The sequence below is a fragment of the Oryctolagus cuniculus genome, chromosome 12 (genome assembly GCF_964237555.1).
Source record: "Oryctolagus cuniculus chromosome 12, mOryCun1.1, whole genome shotgun sequence".
Lineage (NCBI taxonomy): Eukaryota > Metazoa > Chordata > Mammalia > Lagomorpha > Leporidae > Oryctolagus > Oryctolagus cuniculus.
The window spans coordinates 52,953,119-52,974,450 of record NC_091443.1 but is presented as its reverse complement, the minus strand read 5'-3'; the positions used below and the strand labels follow the sequence as shown (position 1 = coordinate 52,974,450).

Here is a 21,332-nt window from a genome sequence, read left to right as displayed (position 1 = left end):
AAGACTGACTTCAACGAGTCTGTGGGAAAATGGAAATCAAATATATTTTTGTGCAATAAAAATTAGAAATTAGTGTATAGTTTTTTTCATAATGTCCAATTTACACGCACTTTTTGAATGCCTCTAGTATTAACCTAAAATATATGTCAAAGAAGAGAGAAGCACATTTTGTCTAACAAAGGATTTGAGAATTCTATCATGTGGGAAATGGGTGATAGAATAGAAAGTTCTTAGAATGGAGAATTTTTTTAAAGATTTACTTATTTATTTGAAAATAAGAGTTAGAGAGGAGAGGGGGAGAGAGAGAGAGAGAGAGAGAGGTCTTCCATCCGGTGCTTCACTCCCCAATTAGCCACAATGGCCAGAGCTGTGCCAATCCGAAGCCAAGAGCCAGGAGCTTCTTCCAGGTCTTCCATTTGGGTGCAGGGGCCCTAACACTTGAGCCATCTTCTGCTGTTCTCCCAGGCCACAGCAGAGAGCTGGACAGGAAGTGGAGCAGCCAGGTCTCGAACCGGTGTCCATTTGGGATGCCAGAAGTTCAGGCCAGGGCGTTAACCTGCTACACCACAGTGCTGGCCCAGGAATTTTTATATTTGTACAAGCATGCATTTTACATATATGAGAATTTGTGTGCATTTATATAATGAAATGAGATTGTTTCTCATAACTTTCCTTACATCCTTAATGTTGTGAAATGTGAGTGAGGGGTTAGATATATTCTCTGTCACTCAGTGAGAGAAATGAATTCAAGTCACGGGAACAGGGCTTCCACTTCTGGAAGCGAGGGAGTCCATGCTTCCCAGGAATAATGTCTCCAAGTTCTTTAGGCCCATTTTCCTATTTGTATTCACCTCACACCACACATCTGCAACTTTTAGGCTTTCACAGATTTATTTTTGGAGAGGTATCAGAAAGTATCAAGAAATTAAAGGAGATGAGAAGGGGCAGTTGGCAGAGGGAGATGACCCTGGGAATTTTCAGAATATACAGGATTTACTAATATCTTGGGAGAAAGGATATTGTAGTGGAGTTTTTGAGAAAAAGTGATAGAGTATGAAATCTGAGCCAGCAACATCCAAGGCAGTAGAAATTCATTGCAGGAGGGTTGCTTGCATTCTAAAGGAATTTCCACCAAGGCTTTAAGCCAACCACTGCCATTAAGGACACACTCTTTTAATATCATCCATTTTAATATCAGAAAATAAAAAATACCCCCAAATAAACATACATGGAGTTACATTTTTTGAATTTCCAGCCTCATGACTTCTGAGAATTTCTACTCTTTCTTTCATTACTTAGCAGAATACAAGCTACATAGCAGCAGAAAAGGATTTCTTAAGAAGATGTTAGATTTCTCATTGCATAGCAACCCAATCTATAGGCCAAATGGTTTTTTAAGTTTGTAATACTAATATCTCCTGGAACTTATTCCATGCTCCTTTGTCACTGAGATTTTATTTTATTTTTTTGACAGGTAGAGTTATAGAGAGACAGAGAGAAAGGTCTTCCTTCTGTTGGTTCACCCCCTAAATGGCTGCTACGGCTGGCACTGTGCCGATCTGAAGCCAGGAGCCAGGCGCTTCCTCCTGGTCTCCCATGCAGTCGCAGGGGCCCAAGCACATGGGCCATCCTCCACTGCCCTCCCGGGCCATAACAGAGAGCTGGACTCGAAGAGAAGCAGCCAGGACTAGAACCTGGCCCATATGGGATGCCAGCACCACAGGTAGAGGATTAACCAAGTGACCCATGGTGCCAGCCCTTGCATGCTCTGTGGCTGACAAATCCTGATAATTGACTTGGCTAAGAAGGAAGGTATGCTCTTTTGCTATGAGGGTGAACCATGGTATTTTCTTCGTTTCAAACATGTAAACTCAGTCCATCATGGAATAAACATCAATAGCATCTACTTATTTCCACTAATGACTCAAAAGGGTGCATAAATATCAACTTTTGTCTTTACATATTTACTGTGTATTTAATCTCTGATCAAAGACCTAATTTATTTGATCTACTGCTGCTTTCACACATCCGAGTTCCTCCTTGGTTAAGAGAACACTTACCCAGCAAGTTCAGTAGTTAGAACTGTGACCACTAGATGGTAGTGTACCTTTGGTGATGCAGAGTATGGGGACGTTCATTTGAGTGGATTTTGAATGAAAGGCTTACAGCACAGGCAAAACCATTTTCTAATTGGCTGGGTAAACAATATGAGATACCAAAATGCTTGCTAGAGAAAAGAAGGGTCAACCTGAGACTAGAAGTAGCTCTCCTGGCTGGAGATTGCAGGTCTAATTGATCTCATCTGGGGAGAACAATGAACACATCCATTGGAGCTTCATTCATACTTTTGTTGCTGCAGCTGAACTGTGAGTTGAGTTGTTTTTTTTTTTTTTTTTTTTGAATGAAGCGTGTTTGTGGATGTTCTTTGTAAGTCCAGGGAGAAGTCTGGTTTTATTCAGGTTTCCTCTATTTATTGTTGGGAGAGAAAATTCTGGACAGTAATGATTGCCTTTTTACTTCTGCACAGGGATGAGCCAAGCAGAGAATGTGGAGCAGCTTCCTTCTACTCTGAGTGTCCAGGAAGGAGACAGCTCTGCTATCAACTGTACTTATTCCAACAGTGCTTTTAGCTATTTCCCATGGTATAAACAAGAACCTGGACAGGGTCTCCAGCTCATCATAGACATTCGCTCAAATATGGAGAACAAGCAAGACCAAAGGCTCACTGTTTTACTGAATAAGGCGGCCAAACATGTCTCCTTGCACATTGCAACCACCCAGCCTGGAGACTCTGCTGTCTACTTCTGTGCGGCGAGTACACATTGCTCCCCAGGCACCTGCATGCTGTACCCAAACCTGTGGCTGGAGCTGAAGCCTCACCTTCTTTCCTTGCACCCTGACATTTTAGTATAGAATTTTCCACATTGCTTGCCTGCAAATGGAAACTAATGTATAAACATTAACATATACTGTTTATATTATGTATTATATATAATGATACATATTGCAAATGGAAACTAACATATAGACATAGCATACATTCAGACATATCAGAATCAAATTGTCTGACAAGAATTAATAATATAGGGGCTGGTGCTGTGGTGCAGCAGGTTAAAGCCTTGGCCTGAAGCGCTGGCATCCCATATGGGCCCCAGTTCTAGCCCCGGCTGCTCCTCTTCTGATCCAGCTCTCTGCTATGCCTGGGAAAGCAGTAGAAGATGGCCCAAGTCCTTGGGCCCCTGCACTGACTCGGGAGACCTGGAAGAAGCTCCTGAATCCTGGCTTCGGATCGGCGCAGCTCTGGCCATTGCAGCCATCTGGGGAGTCAACCAGCGGATGGAAGACCTCTCTCTCTGTCTCTACCTCTCTCTGTAGCTCTGTCTTTCAAAAAAATAAAATAAATCTTTTAAAAATCTTATAATTAGTCACCCACATAATAGAAAAATATTGGGTGTTTTTAGGGACAAGGACAATTGTTCTGTATTTGAAGTCATCAGATGTAATGGTGATTCCAGTGCAAGATCTCAAGATGCCTCAAGAAATCTATGCAAAGCCAAAATTATTTTGAGGTAAGGAGGATAAACTTTGGTACTGTATTAATAAATACGTCATGTTGATTTATCTTTTATTTTTCATCCATTGGAAAGGCAGAACCACACACATATGTACACACACACATAGAGAGAGAGAGAGAGAGATCCTTCTGGTTCACTCCCCAGATACGTGTAATGTCAACATAAGGGCTGAGCCAGGCCAAAGTCAGGAGCCCCAGAACTTTATCTAAGCCTCCTAGGTGGGTGCCAGGGGCCCAGGAACTTGAGTCAACACCCACTGCTTCCAAAGATGCAATAGAAGGAAGCTGAATCAGAAGCAGAGTATACGGGATTCAAACTAGGAACCCTTTGTAGGATGTGGTGTCCCAAGCAGCAGCTTAACCTGCCACATCTCAAACATCTGGCCCTAAGAAATAGGTTATGATAAGTGGTGAGTCTTTGTTGTCTGTCATGTTGTTCAGTGACATCATGAGTGTAGTGCCTTATTTTTACATCCACACTCAAAGAATGGTTGACCATAATTACTGATTCTGTGATCGACTGTCCTAAGGAGATGTACTGAATCATGTAAGACAGTTTCCCTTCAGAGTTGACCACACAGAATATAGCAGCTTTCTGTGGCTCATTTTGGGTTCCAACTGAAGTAGTGGGAAAAATGTAAATTTAAAGGCTGAAAATCAAATGACCAACTCTAGTATCTCCCATGGCCTTTATGAACAGACTTGGCGGTTCAAACCAAACAGAGAAGAAAAGACTTATGACAGGCCTCAATGATGGAAACCTTCATTTATTTTAGCAAAGAGACATTAGTTTCCTCTTTTTTCCAGCTGTTTGTTCCTGAGATCGGCCTCCGGACAGACACTGGAAGTGAGGAGGAATATTGTTATATAAGTAAGCAGGTCTGCAGTTCTATAGTGATTAATTCAAGGCTTTGACTTTCTACAAAATGATTAATCATTATTTTAGGAGAAACAGCAACACACATGGATGTGAATATGCACCATTATTACACTTTGAGTTGTCTCTAGCACCTGTTATATACAGAATTTTAAAATAGATGCCAAACTTCCAATCCCACCATAGGTGCAGCAGTTGAAAATAGAGATTGGTCAGTTCATCAGCTTTCATTTCAATATACCCATGTTAATTTTCAGACTTAATTGTAATTAAATGAAGAGTTGGTTAATTCAAAAGGAATTTTGGGGTGGGCAGGACTCTTGGCCAGTGCACAGAGAAGCTTCACATGACACACACCCACTTACTACTCCAGGAAACCTCCACTTCCTGTTCTGTCACAGCAGCCGCAGCAGCAACACATAACCCATTAATTCTTCCTTCTCCCTGTCAGGCTGACCCACAGTGCACAGCTCTGGAACTGAAGAACAAAATATTTTTCATTCTGAAGAGGAACCAAAGCATGTTGCTCTCCAGCCTTCCAGGGGTGATCCTGGCTTCATTGTGGCTGGGTAGGGATGACCCCCAGTGGGAATGGGTCCCCTATAAGACCTCAGGTCTGGAGGTGCAGGAAGCATCTTATGGGGACTTTGGGAAAGAAGGGTAACAAGGCATTAAAAATATTTCATCATCTCAAGACACCTATTCTAACTTTTCTGATTCTTTTTACCTTCAGGATCTGCTATTGCCCAGAAGGTAACTCAAGCCCAGCCAGCAATATTGGCACAGGAGAAGGAAGACGTGACCCTGGACTGCACGTATGACACCAGTGTTTCAAGTTACGGTCTCCTGTGGTACAAGCAGCTCAACACAGGGGAGGTGATCTTCCTTATTCGTCAGGACTCTTACGGCCAGCAAAATGCAACCCAAGGTCGCTACTCATTGAATTTCCAGAAGGCAAGGAAATCCATCAACCTTGTCATCTCCGTTTTACAATTGGACGACTCAGCAGTGTACTTCTGCGCGCTGACAGAGGACACTGTGAGAGGACTCGCGTAGGGAGGCGTACAAAAACCTCACGAGTCTGTTTGAGACCTTCGCCTGCCACCGGGACCAAGGCAGGGAGGGAATCATCTTCCCAGACAGGATGTGGCCAGGGCTGTGGCAGCACAGATGTCTGGTGGTAGAGAAATCACTCCAAGAGAACAGCTCTTTAGATTCATAGATCACAGCCAGCATTCTCATGTGTCCTAAATATTCCTATCCCTGAGTCTTTGGCCTGAAGTGAAGCATCCAGAATTTGTGAGAAATGATTGAAGGAAATGTAAACACACAATAAATAGTTTTTCATGTGATCGTTAGATTGTCATAGAAGAATTGGTTAAGAAAGTTCAGAAATATCTGAGAGAAAAATCAGTAAAAATTTTGTGAATTCTTGGATTATCAGATCAATTTGTTCAGCATATATTTAGTGAATATATATTCTACCACGGGCATTGTTTTAAATAAGAAAGGTCTTGGAAGCTCTCTTTGCTTCCTGTTTTCAAAATAAAAACATCACATTGCTTTGAATTAATTTGATTTAGTCATGTTTTCAGTGCATAAAAGATATTTACATTTATGTTCTAAAGGTGCCTAGTATATGACAGCATTCATGGTAAGAAATTTTTCCTGGGCTGGCAGTGTGGCATAGTAGACTAAGCCTCTGCTTGCAGCACCAGCATCCCCTGTGGGTGCTGGTTTGAGTCCTGGCTGCTCCTCTTCCAATCCAGCTCACTGCTATGGCCTGGGAAAGCAGCGGAAGATGGCCCAAGTGCTTGGTTTCCTGCACCCATGTAGCAGAATGAAGAAGCTCCTGGTTCCTGGCTCCAGATTGGCCTAGCTCCAGCCATTGCAGCCATCTGGGAAGTGAACCAGCAGATGGAAGATCTCTTGTTCTCTGTCTTTCCTTCTCTCTGTAACTCTACCTTCAGAATAAAATAAATGAATCTTACTTGGGCCCCTGCACCCACATGGGAGGCCAGGAGGAGGCTCCTGGCTCCTGGCTTTGGATCAGCGCAGCGCCAGCTGTAGCGGCCATTTGGGGAGTGAACCAACAGAAGGAAAACTTTTCTCTCTGTCTCTATCTCTCTCTCACTGTCTGTAACTCTACCTGTCAAATAAAAAAAAATCTTAAAAAAAAAATTACATATTTTCAACACGGCTAGCATGGAAAAGCTCAATTTCCATACTGTTGGCTTACTTCCCCCTCTCCAGTTGTATCCATAAAGTAAATGATAATTAGCGGCCCTTACAAGAGTAAGTAACACATCTCCTACCTAAAGATATAAACTTTTTAATTTGTAATTATTTAAGCCATACTTTCTCCAAAAACAAATCATGATTTTTAATATACTAAATTCTCACTTTCACTATATGTTTCCACTTTTTAAATTTAATTCTATTGATATGTTTGTTAAATTCCATTCCAATAGTAGCTTCATGTTACTGTTAAGGTAACTCACTCCTCACAAATAGTTTTTCAAGATTTTTTCTGATAATTCTTGGATACTTATTTTTTCAATATAGATGCTAAAAATTCTGTCCAGTTTCATCATGGTAAATATCTCCCTATTAAAACAAATAAAAATTGAAAATAAGAAAATTGGAGTTCCTTTTAATAAATATACTATACAAAATGTCAATATCAATAGCCATTTTTATGAATTCATTAGGGGACTTTTATGTTCTTCATGTGGACAGACTCATGCCTGCCATGCTCAGTCAACAGTCTGTGATCCAAAATTTTTATTCTCCCCCATTTCCCCCTTCCATCTCTAGCCAGCTCCATTTTCTCATGCCCTAAAACCAGGAGAGTAATGATTAGTTCATAAGTGACCTTAGTTTGTAAATTCCTTTTACATTGGCATCTGGGAAACAGATGTGTAGAATAGAATCTTAAGGGTGAGCATCTATTTTTTTTTTAATTTATTTGACAGGTAGAGTTATAGATAGTGAGAGAGAGAGACAGAGAGAAAGGTCTTCCTTCCGTTGGTTCACCCCCAAAATGGCCACCACGGCCGGAGCTGTGCCGATCTGAAGCCAGGAACCAGGTGCCTCTTCCTGGTCTCCCATGTGGGCGCAGGAGCCCAAGCACTTGGGCCATCCTCCACTCCCCTCCTGGGCCACAGTAGAGAGCTGGACTGGAAGAGGAGCAATCGGGACTAGAACCGGCGTCCATATGGGATGCCGGCACCGCAGGCAGAGGACTAGCCAAGTGAGCCACGGCGACGGCTCCCAGGTGAACATCTTTTAAAGTTTGTGTAAATTAATTTTAATTGTGGTAATATGCACATAAATACTAACTTAACCACATACTGTTCCATGACTTTGAGTCCATTTGCACTGTTGTGCAGCCATCACTGCTATTCGCTTCCAGAATACTTTTCACTGGTAGAACTGGAACTCTGCGCTAAACTTTACTTACAACTGCTGTCATTCCAGCTTACTTTGCTCTCTCTCCATATATGAGAACGGAAGTTTGTAGTGGATTTTCCGGAATTCCTTTCCAGGATAAATTTTCACCAGGTTCTGACAAATGGGATTTTGAAGGTGGGGGAGATAGAGAAGAATTATATGAATCTAAACAGTATCTGGGCCTCAGTTTCTTGCTTATTGTGTCTCTAATAAGCTATTCACATTCTGACACTGGACTCATGGAGGTCTTTCATCTGAATCTCCGGAGAGTGGTCTCCCGAAAACAGATTGAGCTAAGTTTGCGTCTATGTGAAAAGTTTCCTTGGGAGCAGGTCTCCTTAGGGTGTGGAAATAGCACCTGTCCGATTTGCTAGCTTAAACCTTAGCTCAGAGTCATTGAAATAGTGAGGGAATAACCCAGGTCATCCCAGGGGATTCTTTTTTTTTTTTTTTTTTTTTTTTTTGACAGGCAGAGTGGACAGTGAGAGAGAGAGACAGAGAGAAAGGTCTTCCTTTTGCTGTTGGTTGACCCTCCAATGGCCGCCGCGGCCGGCGGGCTGCGGCCGGCGCACCGCGCTGATCCGATGGCAGGAACCAGGAGCCAGGTGCTTTTCCTGGTCTCCCATGGGGTGCAGGGCCCAAGCACTTGGGCCATCCTCCACTGCACTCCCTAGCCACAGCAGAGAGCTGGCCAGGGATTCAATAACTTTAGTGGTGCTTGTTCTGCCGGGGGCTCACAGTTTCCACCTTTCAGTGATCCTGCAATTCAGAAATACTAGACTTCATTAGTGCTGCTTTCCCCCTGAAAGTTCTTATTAACAAGATAGCAGTCTTTTAAAATTAAAATCTTAACTCAAATTTTTAGCTGATATCTAAAAATTGTACATATTTATGGAGTACCATTTAATGTTTTGATACCTGTATACATAGTATAGTGTCCAATCTTCTCAAACATTTAACATTACCTTTTATGAAAGCATTCAAAAATCATTTCTTGTTTTTTTTTTCTTTTAGAGAAATATACAGTATATTATCAATGTCTATAGTCACCTACTGCACAACAGAATGCCAGAGCTTCTTACTGTATCCAAGTATAGCTCAATAGCCATGAACAACAACCTTTTCCCATCTCTCTCCCTCCATCTTACTCTCCCTACTTTTAGCAAGTACCAAGTACCATTGTACTCCTAAGTTCTTTGAGTTCGACTTCTTTGTATTCCACATATGAGTGAAATCATGTGGTACTTGTTTTTCTGCACTTGGATTAACAGAACAACCTCCAGTTTCACCCATGTTATTGCAAGTGACCAAGTGACAAGATTTTACTGTTTTTAAAGAGTGATATCTCATTGTGTTCATGTGGGGCTGTTTTCATCCATTCATTAGTGGATGGAAGCTTAGGTTGTTTTCTTGGTGATTGTCAATAGTGCTACAATAAACATGGAATGCAGATATCTCTTTGACAGAGTGATTTAATTTGTCTTGAATATATACCCAGCCCTGGGATTGCTAGATCATGGGATAACTCAATTCTTATTTTGAGAGCCTACCCATTGTTTTCCAAAAAAGTTGTCCTAATTTACATTCTCGGCAACATTGTCAAGGGTTTTGTTTTCTCCACATCTTCACCAGCACTTGTTATCCTTTATCTTTATGATAATAGCCATTCTAGCTGGAGTAAGCTATGTCCTCTTGTGGTTTTGATTTGAATTCCCTTGATGATTAACGATGCTAAGCATTTTCTTCACGTAACTGTACGCCATTTGTTTGTCATCATTTGAAGAAAGTCTGTTTAGATATACTGCCCATTTTTCAAAGTTTATTTATTTATTTATTTATTTATTTTTAAGCAAAAGGCAGAGCGCTAGAGATAGAGATGATAGGTAGGTAGGTAGGTAGGTAGTAGGTAAATAGATAGATACTTATTTCCTATAGGCTAGTGGACACTCTCAACGCTCACAACAGCCAGAGCCCTGGACCAGGTCAAAGCCAGGAGACAAGAATTCCATCTGGATCTCCTACACGGGTGGAAGGAACCCAGGTACTTGACTCATCTGCTGCCTCCTGCATGCATTGGCAGGAAGTTGGGTAGAAGCAGAGGCTAAATTTAATTGCATGTGCTCTGATATGGGATGTGGGCATCCAAAGCAGTGGCTAACTCACTGTGCCACAACATCCACCTCTCTACATCCCATCTTAAAATGAGATTATTTGGATTTTTGCTATTGAGTCATTTATGTTCCTTATATATATGATGATTATTAACCCCTTGTCAGATGTATAATGATATTATTTTGGGATGAAAGATATAATGCCTTTGAAGTAATAGTGATTCCTCAATCAATGGCCACCTATTACTTTTGCTAAATTTAACAAATATTTGTTGAACAGTCACTGCTCTACAAATTGAGGTATAGTGCTGAAAAGTCATAATAATGACTTGACTTCTTATGTTAATTTGCTTTCAGTTCAAAACACTTTTATGACATTTCAGTGAGTTGTAGGCTGTCTTATAAAGGCTTGTATTAAATGTTCAAGACGATCGTTATCATCTCAGCTGCAGATATATCCTGGACTGCTCTGCTAAGGAACTTCTTAGTCATGGCTTAAAAATAATACCTTAGAGGCCTTGACAGTTGTCATTAGATTTACCGAGGCTTCCTGAAGACTGAGCGGACCTTATAAAATAGGTTAGGGATGAGGACGTAAATCTTACTTTTGGAAGAAATCCAGGAAAATATCTCCTCTCAGTTCAGTCTTCGTCCACCAGGGGGCGTAGCTTCCCAACACAAGCACATTTCCTGTGTGCGTTAAGGTTTAGATTTCTCTTTTGACTGTGTCTTCTACATTTCTTCATGTAAGAATCAAGAACGGTGTTTAGGCGACATTCTAGACATGAACTCTTCTCTAGGCTTAGTGACTGTGATGCTCTTAATACTTGGTAAGTAAAATGACTTTTAAAATTCGAACTCTAATGTTAACGTTAGCAAAATCTTTGAGTGTTCCCGAGTGTTTTATATTCAAGATGATACAGTTATCTCCTTTTCTATCCAGGAAGCACCCGTGGAGACTCGGTGACGCAGAAGGAAGGCCAAGTGACCCTCCCAGAAGGGGCTAACCTCACCATAAACTGCACTTATTCAGCCACAGGATACCCCAACCTTTTCTGGTATGTCCAGTATCCTGGTGAGGGTCCGCAGCTCCTCCTGAAAGCCATGACGGCCAATGAGAAGGGAAGCGGCAGAGGTTTTGAAGCCTTGTACAACAAAGACAGCAGCTCCTTCCACTTGGAGAAATCCTCAGTGCAAGAGTCCGACTCGGCTGTGTACTACTGTGCTCTGAGTGACACAGTGACAGGGACTGCAGGGGGAGCTGAGCACAAACTGAAGCTTCAGCAAGGGGCGTGGTGCTGAGTGCCTGCCTCTGCGGCTCACTGTGGTTTCTGCATAATCTGTGCTTGTGTGTCCACAGTTTTTGTGATTGTTGCAAAAATCATACAAATGACGCAAGCAAGAAGATGTAAGTATCCTGCATACCTAAACCTTTATTAGTGAAATTGAAAACGGAGTCTAACATCAATAGTTCTTCCTCCATGGTCAAAGTAATCTGAAGGTAAAACCACTCAATTTCTTGACCTCTGAGCTCATTCTTGGAGACTAAGCCCAGCCCCCAGTCTTGTTCAGTGACTCAGCAGTTATGTGCCAGAGAAGGTATCATCTGCCCCTTGTCTGCTTGTCAGAGTAGAGCAACAGAGGTGCTGAGAGAGCTACAGGTCCCCAAGCCAGGACTTTTAACAAAGAAGGGAATAGAGGAAAAGAGGAAGAGCAGAAACGCACGTATTAATGAAGCAATGAAAAGAGAGGAGAAGTTCCTTTTTTGATAAATCAGATGGTGGACACAAGGCTATGTGCAAAAAGGAAAGGGGTAGAGCAAAGGCATGATTGAAGAAATGACTCACATCTGAAGAGAAAAAGAATCCCCACAGTTTCAACACTTGCCCCGTCCCCACCTCTGGGCTGAAGCACTCTGTCTTCTCCCCTGGGAGAGCTGGGATTTCGCTTATCGTCAGCACCTGTAGTTACACCTGATAAGCAGTTGGCCTTTAAAAATCATTGTTGAATTTAAAATGAATGATAAAAATACTATCACTACCGGAACAAAAGTCATCATTTATCATTCAATAAAAAATTTAGTATGGACTCTTATTCTAGATACTGAGGATGGAATAGGAAATAGACCAGATCAAAGATCTGTATCCTGAGGGAGCTCATAGTTTATCTGGGAGATGAGTGCCTGCTAGTCTCTTACACGCAACTCTTAACTTGAATCATATCTTTTAAATCTTTCAAAAATGGCTAAGTAAATGCTGCTGTACTTCTTTTCAGTTGAGAAAGTGGAGACTATACCTCTCTTATGCAAGATAATGTAGAGTCACAGTTCAGACTGAGGCCTATGGGCATATGTCTTGATGACTGATCTGTATTTATGCAGAGGTGTAGGAGCTTTTATTTGCTACCACATTGCAAGTGGTGAGAAGGAAACCTAGCAGACCGGCGCTGCGGCTCACTAGGCTAATCCTCCACCTGTGACGCCAGCACTCCGGGTTCTTGTCCCGGTTGCTCCTCTTCCAGTCCAGTTCTCTGCTGTGGCCCGGAGTGCAGTGGAGGATGGCCCAGGTGCTTGGGCCCTACACCCGCATGTGAGACCAGGAGAAGCACCTGGCTCCTGGCTTTGGATCAGTGCAGTGCGCTGGCCGCAGCGGCCATTGGAGGGTGAACCAACGGCAAAGGAAGACCTTTCTCTCTGTCTCTCTCTCTCACTGTCCACTCTGCCTGTCAAAAAAAAAAAAAAAAAAAAAAAAAAAAAAAAAAAAAAACCTAGCAGAAAGCATCTCAGACTTGTTGAGCAACTGTAGCTCTGACCTCAAGATGGCAGTGTTCGCACAGTCCCTGCCTGTAGGTGTGATTGTGCATCACACAGACTTGATCTCTGATTGGCTGGCATACTCCCTGAGAATCAGCGTTAGAGGAGGAGGCGGAGGAGAAGGAAGAGCAGCAGCAGCAGTTGCAGAGGAAGAGGTTGAAGCTGAACCTATAAATTGCGTACAAGTCAGCTTTTGGAGGCAGCCCTCGGCATAATACATACGGATGGAGAAGCATCTGAGGACGTCCGTGGTGGTTTTGTGGCTCTACTATTATTGTAAGTTAGTGGACAGTTTTAGTCAGGTTGACCAAAGGCAGTCCAAGAGACAATTTCTTAGGCTCTGGGGCAAAGATGTAGTACTTTGGTGTGGGAGTAAGGGGAGAAACAGGACCACGTTCTAGTTCACCTGGGATTCATTGAGGGGAATGAGGCAGGGATTTAAAAAGTAAGAATGTATTCAGTCTGGAAGATTAATCTCTTTCTCTGCTTTCTGAATAGGGGTGAGTGGCAAAAATCAAGTGGAGCAGGATCCTCAATCCCTGATCATCCTAGAGGGAGGTAACTGCACTCTGCAATGCAGATATACTGTGACCCCCGTAAACAACGTAAGGTGGTACAGACAGGATGTAGGGAGAGGTCCAGTTCTCCTGATAGTCATGACTTCTTTTGAGAGCAAAAAGTCAAATGGAAGGTACACAGCAACTCTGGAATCAACCGCCGGGCACAACTCCCTGCACATCAGAGCCTCCCAGCTCAGCGATTCAGCCTCCTACATCTGTGTGGTGGTCGCACTGTGCTCCCCGGGCACTTGCTGCCAGTACCCAAACCTGCACCTGGAGGTTATTAAGGAGCTTGGTAGGCAGAGCATGACGGTGGTTTTTTTTTAATGGTATGTATAATTTCATTAAGTGAGTTAATATTTCTCTTTCAGCCACAATTTAGTTTAGGGTTCAGTCTAGATGTCTGCACAGAATAAAGACATTCTGGGCCCGGCGCTGTGGCATAGTGGGTGAAGCTACAGTTTGAGTCCCAGCTGCTCTACTTCTGATCCAGCTGTCTGCTATGGGCTGGGAAAGCAGTAGAAGATGGCCCAAGTGGAGACCAGGAAGAAGCTCCTGGCTTCTGCCTTCCAATCAGCACAGCTCCGGCTTTTGCAGCCGACTGGGGAGTGAGCCAGCAGATGGAAGACCGCTCTCTCTGTCTCTCTCTCACCTCTCCTTCTCTCTCTCTTTCTCTCACCTCTCCTTCTCTCTCTAACTTTCAAATAAATAAATAAATAAATCTTTTTAAAAAAGAATAAAGACATCCTTATTCAACACATACAAGTTGACTGCTACATGTAACTGTTCCCAAGGGTAAGCGTGTCACGTGGCACAACCACTACTGAAATAGTTTTGGTTGGAAAGGAGAGACCAGGTTGGTCTGGAGCCCAACTGTCAGCCCTAAAGCCTAGGGAACTAAACCCAAGTTTCACACGTGACAGACAGCAGCCCAATTATTTGAGCCATCACCTGCTGCCACCCAGGGTGCTTATCAGCAGGAATCTGGATTGTATCTGTGAAAAGAGCATGTTCAAAAAGTGATCACCACTTAGTGCATTTTCTGTCTGCAGTTCTCTTTAAACAGGAGTGAGCAGCCTACACACCCTGGAGCAGCACCCTTCATTCTTGAGTATCTGGGAAGGAATGCGCAGCTTTATTTTTTTGCCTATTTTTCTTTACTTAAAAAGATTTAAATTTCAATTTTAATTCTTTTTTAACAGATTCAATATGATTTGCAAACACAATTCTAAGAACATAATGATAGTCCCTTCCTCCCTCCCTTCCTCCCCCTCATTCCCACCCTTTTTCCTTCTTCCTTTCTCACTTTTTTTAGTTTTTGAGATAGCATATTTTAAAATTATATTACAGGAGAAAGACTTAATACTTCGCCAAATAAGAAGTTTAACAAGTAAAAAGCAAACAGATGTTGGTTTATTGAGAATAAAGCTAACCACTATGAACAATAATAATTGTACATTTCAAGAAAGAATGTCCTTCAGCTTCCGCTGGATGTGGCGGGTCCTGGGAAAAGACCGCACCTCTGACACCGACTCACTCAAGCCAGAAAGCACAGGCAGACACCAATCTTAAAGAACCTCTTGGGAAAATGGAGGTATCTAGTGCTCTGAGCATTCCAGCCTCTCCTGTGGAGATTCAGCACCACAGTGTGGTGCTCCCCCAGCACCTGCAGCCGGGACCGCAGTCTTGCCGCTGGGCCCCTTGAGACAGGCATAGCCTTCCGGTCGGGCGTGAAGGTGCTGTCTTTCCTTACAGAGGGAATCTTCTTCATCATCTCTGTCTCACAGGGAGAATACTGCTTTCTCTATAACAGCCTTTTCCAATGTACTCCTCTCCGTGATGGATCCAATTTATAATGAACTAAATTTCCATTTCTTATTATTGTATTCATCAGTGCAGATTGTATTGATCCTGGGCCAGTTTCCCCACAGATCACTTCCACAGGTCTGCTCTGAATACCGAGAAGGTGGGCCTCTTGGTGGCTCAGGGTTCAAGTTTATGGGGCGAGCTTTCACTAAGCTATAGCCTCAACAACAGCATTTTACCCACTTGCTCAAAATCATTTTCACTGTCTGTGTACCAGTCACAGCATTATTTAGTTAATTTGATGTTAAACTGGTTTGTATGGTAAATATGCTTTAAAATAATGACATAAACTAATCCTTGGTTTTAACTGATACCATCAGTGAAGCCACACTCATGTATTGATGTACTGGTTATATTTTTTTCTGATATAAATTAAAATAACATTAAATATGTAACAATTAAAAATTTCACCTCTTTGAACGCTTCACATGAACTTTTGCATTAATCACATTTTAGGAAACACTGATTCCAGCAAAGATGTAGTGCGTTGGTGGGAGAGTGCCCCTCACTAAGATAAAAGAATTGGAGTCTACTGGAATGGCATGACTCAGCATAATTTACAACCAAATGGAAGTTAGTGATAGAACCCAGGCATTCTGACCGCTCATCAATTGCCTTGTATACAAAAGATGTGAAACAGGACCCGCAATTTGAAGGAAGGATTTGTGTGCTCTCAATTTGAACTAGATTAAGTTTTATTATTTAATTATGTATATTGATTTAGATAAATTAGAAGATATAAACACTCAGAACATTGATGCTCCACTTCCAATCCAATTCTCTGATAATGTGTCTAGGAAAGCAGCAGAAAATGACCCAAGTGCTTGGGCCCCTGCCAGCCATGTGGGAGACCCTGATGAAGCTCCCAGCTCCTGGCTTTGACTTAGCCCAGCCCTGACCATTGGCAGCCCTGAACCAGCAGATGGAAGATTCTCTCTCTTTCTCTACCCCTCTCTCTCTGTAACTCTAACTTTCCAATAAATAATTAATAAAAATCTTTTAGAAATTAATCACTTTGAATCTTTTTCCCAATTATCCAGTATTATAGACAATGATTTTATGAACATCATTAAAAATATAGTTTAACTGAAAATTGAATTGCTTGAATAAAGAAAAACATGCCCAATTTTCATGAAGATATTTTTATTGAAATTTCAATAGTAGCGCATAATGATACTGATTTTACAACACTTTACCAATTACTGGCATTATTGTTTGAAAGTATTTTCCATTTTTAGGTGAAAATTTTCATAGGATAGTGACTGGCCCATAGTAGTCAATCAAGAAATACTTACCAAATGGATGAATGGATGTTCTCTCTCTTTCCCCTTCCTTCTATTCCTGATCTAACAACTCTGAACCATGTGTGTGTTCCCTCTGCTGTGTTGTGATGCAGCTCAGTTTTCTTTCTCTTTCCCCTTAGTGCTTGGTGGACTCTCTCATGTAATTAGATCCACCAAGGGTCACAGCCTTTCCTCACTCACCTGACCTCCCTCCATGAGGTGTGATATGAATGAACTGGGTCATTTCCTCACTCACCTGACCTCACTCTGTGAGGTGTGATATGAATGAACTGGGTCATTTCCTCACTCACTGACCTCACTCTATCAGGTATGATATGAATGAACTGGGTAAACTCTAAATCTAGGACCCCCCTAGTGAAATATATTTAAGAATACCTAAAAGACATTGAAAAGTATGAACATAACTTCTTAAGTCAAATAATTTTGAGAAATGTCCAAGTCCTAGTTCAAATTAATGGAAGTGAAAAAAGTTCCTCAGGAAACAAATCAAATTAGCCTTGGTAGACATTTTATAGGAGTATAGATTTTAAAAGCTCTGATTAAAAATTATTATTATGGTTAATGGACTGGCTTATAATTATTCCACTTTTCATTGTGTAGTAGCTATTAAGCTTCTCACACGATTAATAGTCATCTGAGTGCATTACACTAATTTCCAAAAAGGAATTTTTATTTCGTTAAAGTACACCAGAAAATTGCTCAAGCATTTTATCAGAACTGATGGTTAATTCCCATATGGGTATACATTACGTCCTCCAAAAAAGGTCTATTTCAGGCTAGTTTGGTGAAACTTAACTTTCTGCAAAGTAAGTCTTTATTATACTATAGATGAGATTGTTCAGGTCTTGGACTTTATCCTTCTTACAAGCTAGTAAGCTTTGTTGTTTCATTGATACTATCAGTAGAGACCCCAGACTCCTGGTCAGGGAGAAATGATACTGTGAATTATGGCACAGCAAACTGTGTACACATTGGCTTATTGCTCCAGTTGCCCTTTGTCTTACATCCTAAAGAGGTGATGGAACGGTAGGCAGTGCTGCTGCTGTGTCATAGCTGAGAAACTCTGAGCCTGGCGAATCTGCTGCTTTTAAAGCAAGTAATGAGAAAGCCTGATTTTGTTTCAGAGGCAGGCAATGCCTCGCCCTTCAAGATTGCTCGATATGAGTCTACTTCTCCGAGTAGAGTGGCCACAACCTTCCGTTATTGACACTTGCAGCCAGACACGTGGCAGTATGAGGGACTCACATTGGACTGTCTTCTAAAAATACACACTCCAAAGTCCTTGTTTTAGTTTCCAGAAATTTTTCTCATAAGTATGCCACTTCATCTGACATTCTGATGAATATTACAGAGGTGGACACTAAATCCATTCAATTTATCTGAAATAGCATTTAATTAAAACTACTAGTAATAAAATTGTCATAAGCCAGCTGTGACCAAACTGTAGCATTAACCTTAATCATGCCACGTAGGATCCCAGTTTCACCCAGATGTGAAGAGGCTTCCGAGTGTAGACAGATAGGATGTAGAGAATTATCCATTTTTACCCATAGTAAGGATAAATGTCTTTGATTTAATTGCAAAAAAAAAAAAAAAAAAGCAACCACCATTCCCAATGGAGAGATGTACATAGATCCTTTCTCCCACATATAATCCAAAGGGACAGATGTTAATCCAGCCTGGGGTTTACTGTTAAACTTTATTTAGATAGTATGTTATCAACTTGTTTATGCTATAAGAGCGCATCATTGAATATTTGCAGTCTCTGTAGTGCTCATGCATAAACTGACTACTCAGACTCTAGAAGAAACCCATGTATGTGTATGAGGCAGAATGAGAAAAGACTGTGCTGATTCAAGTGTGTGCAGGTATGGGGATGGAGAAGGCATGCTGGAAAGCTGCTATTGATACAGTAGAATAGTTAAGGAGAGGCCATGTCTGCATGACTTCTCCCATTTTCATGGAATGTGGACAGAGATAACAAACCAGCTGTAGGTTAGGTTGCCCACTGAAGCTGCTGCTGGTATCCAGAAGACCCATATGGCTGTTCTGCTGTATTATGGTGCTTAATCTAGCACATGAAGAGCATTACTGTCACAAGCCCCCACACATTTCAGAGTCCAAAATTTTCCTTTGCCAGGTGCTTGCATGGTTACTTTTTGTCCATCACCACAAAGTCAATTTGTTCCCTTTGCTTTTTTTGTACTCAATTTCTATTGACACTCAAAAGATTCATCTTGAGAGAGAAAGAACAGGAATAAGGATATTTCCATGGCATTTACAGAAACCCACTGTATTCACCTCTCTGGTCCTCCTGGGCCATTGTACAGGGGCTCATATGGTAAGGTTCTCCAGTAAATAGCTGCTATCCTCATGATCTAGGACCATGCTTATCCAACAAAAGAATTCATATTGATGAGCCAGAATTCAATTTTAATGTCTTTCTAACCAGATTGCTACCATAAGGATGTACCAACTAAACTGTCTGAAGTTGCTGTTGGAAGAAAGGAAGATCACACCTTTCACTTCTAGAAATATGAATTTCATATACTTTTTCTACTCCTCCTGTTAGATACAGCAAAAAGTCTTGGATCTTACATAAAAGATGCAAAGAATTCTGACAAGCTATGGAACTTGGGACCTGAGGAGTGATAGAATATTGAGTTTTTTGAAGTTTCTTCTCTTCATATGACCTGAATTCTAGAAGCACAGACAAAAAAGAAACACACAAGAAATATCTGTTCTCTCAGGAAAAGGAGCCAGAAAAGACATGCTAGATACAGAAAATTTCAAGACAATAACAAGTCTACTTAAACTAAACACTAAAGGAAAGTTTACAGCAACCAAGCAAGCATTTAATCAAGAAAAAGTAAACTGAAACTTGTAGGAGAACATTGTGCTGATTTAACTCACCTTTGTCCCATCTTGAAGCTTTCAATGGCCTAACGTTCCCAGCATGGGTTCCAGGTGCTGGTGGGAGTGGAGTAGACTTCTTCATCAAAACTAGCTCTTGACCACTTTGGCCTGTCAGGTGGCTCCCTGACTGATGCAAGGGATTTGCCTGTATTTCACATAACACGACTCTCCATGGAGGAGAAATGACTATACAGAGGAAGCTTTCTCAAAAATATCCACTAGAAAGATTCAATAGCCAATTTGAACAGGCAAGAGAAATAATCTGGAAACCTGAAGATAGATCCATTGATAAAGTTTGAGAGGAGAAAAGAAAAAGAACATAGCCTAAGAAACCTGTGAGACAGTATGAAGTATATCAAATGCATGGATAATAATTAAAGATGTACATTAGTGGAATTATATGGATAACTAAGTATGTGTTTCCCTACATGTATAAAGATATCTTTCATTGTTGTTGCTTTAATACAATTTGGATATTTAGAATGGACACAAAATTAGTACCATTTACAGGAGCATTTATCTCAAGATAAACTGTCTTCTCAAGTCCTAGTGCTTAGATATACAGGATATATATCTAGGCAATCCTCTGCTGAGGACAATGAAGATGGTTAAAGCAATGGGTTTTCCACTTTGACTGACAGCCATAGCACTGTCCCTCAGGCACCTGAAGGAGTTGCTGCGCCCTCTGGACAGCATTAGGTACGGAAGCTTCTGCAGGACAACACGTCGATCATCTGAAATCTGTCATTTCACCAGTATTGACATAGCTCTTGGGCCCACCACTGCATTAGATCTATTAACCTATTTGTATTTTTATTACTGTTTCTACACAAGGCATGTTCCTTAAAAATACTGTGCTTCAGGACTACATTCTATTTTTAAGTCTTTATATTTTGTTTCCTTTACATAAAATTTCCAAGGTGAGAGTGGCTGCCATCCTATGTGACTGGTTACTCATCTTACAAATTTACTTTTACTTAGAAATTGCTATTTGGGATTTATGTCAAGTGTAATGTACTCTTGGAGGAAAGGATTTTAATGCTCGCACATTTCCCATTGTTTCAGTTCCTATGAAGTTGTTGGTGGGCATGAGAGGTGGTTGATCAGGACATCCTTGGTGGATGCTGATTACTTGGCCTGCTGCATTGCTGGCCAGTAGCCACCAACTTCTGCAAGGACACAAAGCAGGTTGTGAGACAGAGGAGAAAGAGTAGTTGCCTGTGTTTGTTTCACCGTGGACCTATTTATTTATTTATTTAAATTTCTTGCATAGGTGAAAATGCAGACAGTTCAGATCAATATCTTTTGGAGGTTAACCCTTCTACACCACAACTTCATCTAAGAGAAAGTAATAAGAGAAAGTAGATGAATCAACAGATACATTGGGTTTGATTTAGATTCCAGGTGCAGATGGTAGTTCCATCTTTATTGCACCAACCTAAATGTTTTGTGACACGCAAATTTCATTATTACAAAATGGAATGAAGAATCCTAAGCTCCCATGGTCCTTAGCTTTGATAAAAAATAAGTTGCTGAGGCTGTGAACTGTGTGTTCAGCCAACTTCTAAGCTCTTTGGTTTTGAAAGGATTCTTTTGAATTGCAAGATATTTCATTAAAAACTGGAGAGGAAGGAGGGGGTGATATCAGGTCATCTGGCCTGATGTGGAGGAGAGCAATGCAACAGAAAATGCTTCTTAAATCATAAGAACCTCACTCAGATTTCTATAGAGGAATGTGTGATGACTGACTTTTTGGTGCAGGAAAGTGGGCATTGGAAACAATTGCTGTTACTCAAACAAGTTTTATACACACATACAAATATATTGACTTGGACCAAATGCTTCTTAAGTTTTGGTAA

At 41.3% G+C, this 21,332-nt stretch overlaps 2 gene segments (V, D, J or C); both read left to right on the top strand.

Moving 5' to 3' along the window:
* Window positions 1–21,332, top strand: part of LOC103351170 (T cell receptor alpha chain constant-like) — a gene marked incomplete in the record, with an annotated part of 594,496 nt that overhangs the window by 24,596 nt on the left and 548,568 nt on the right.
* On the top strand, window positions 10,470–11,342 carry LOC138844652 (T cell receptor alpha variable 9-2-like). The segment is given in 2 exon segments: window positions 10,470–10,845; window positions 10,959–11,342. Coding segments are annotated over 2 exon segments (405 nt in total).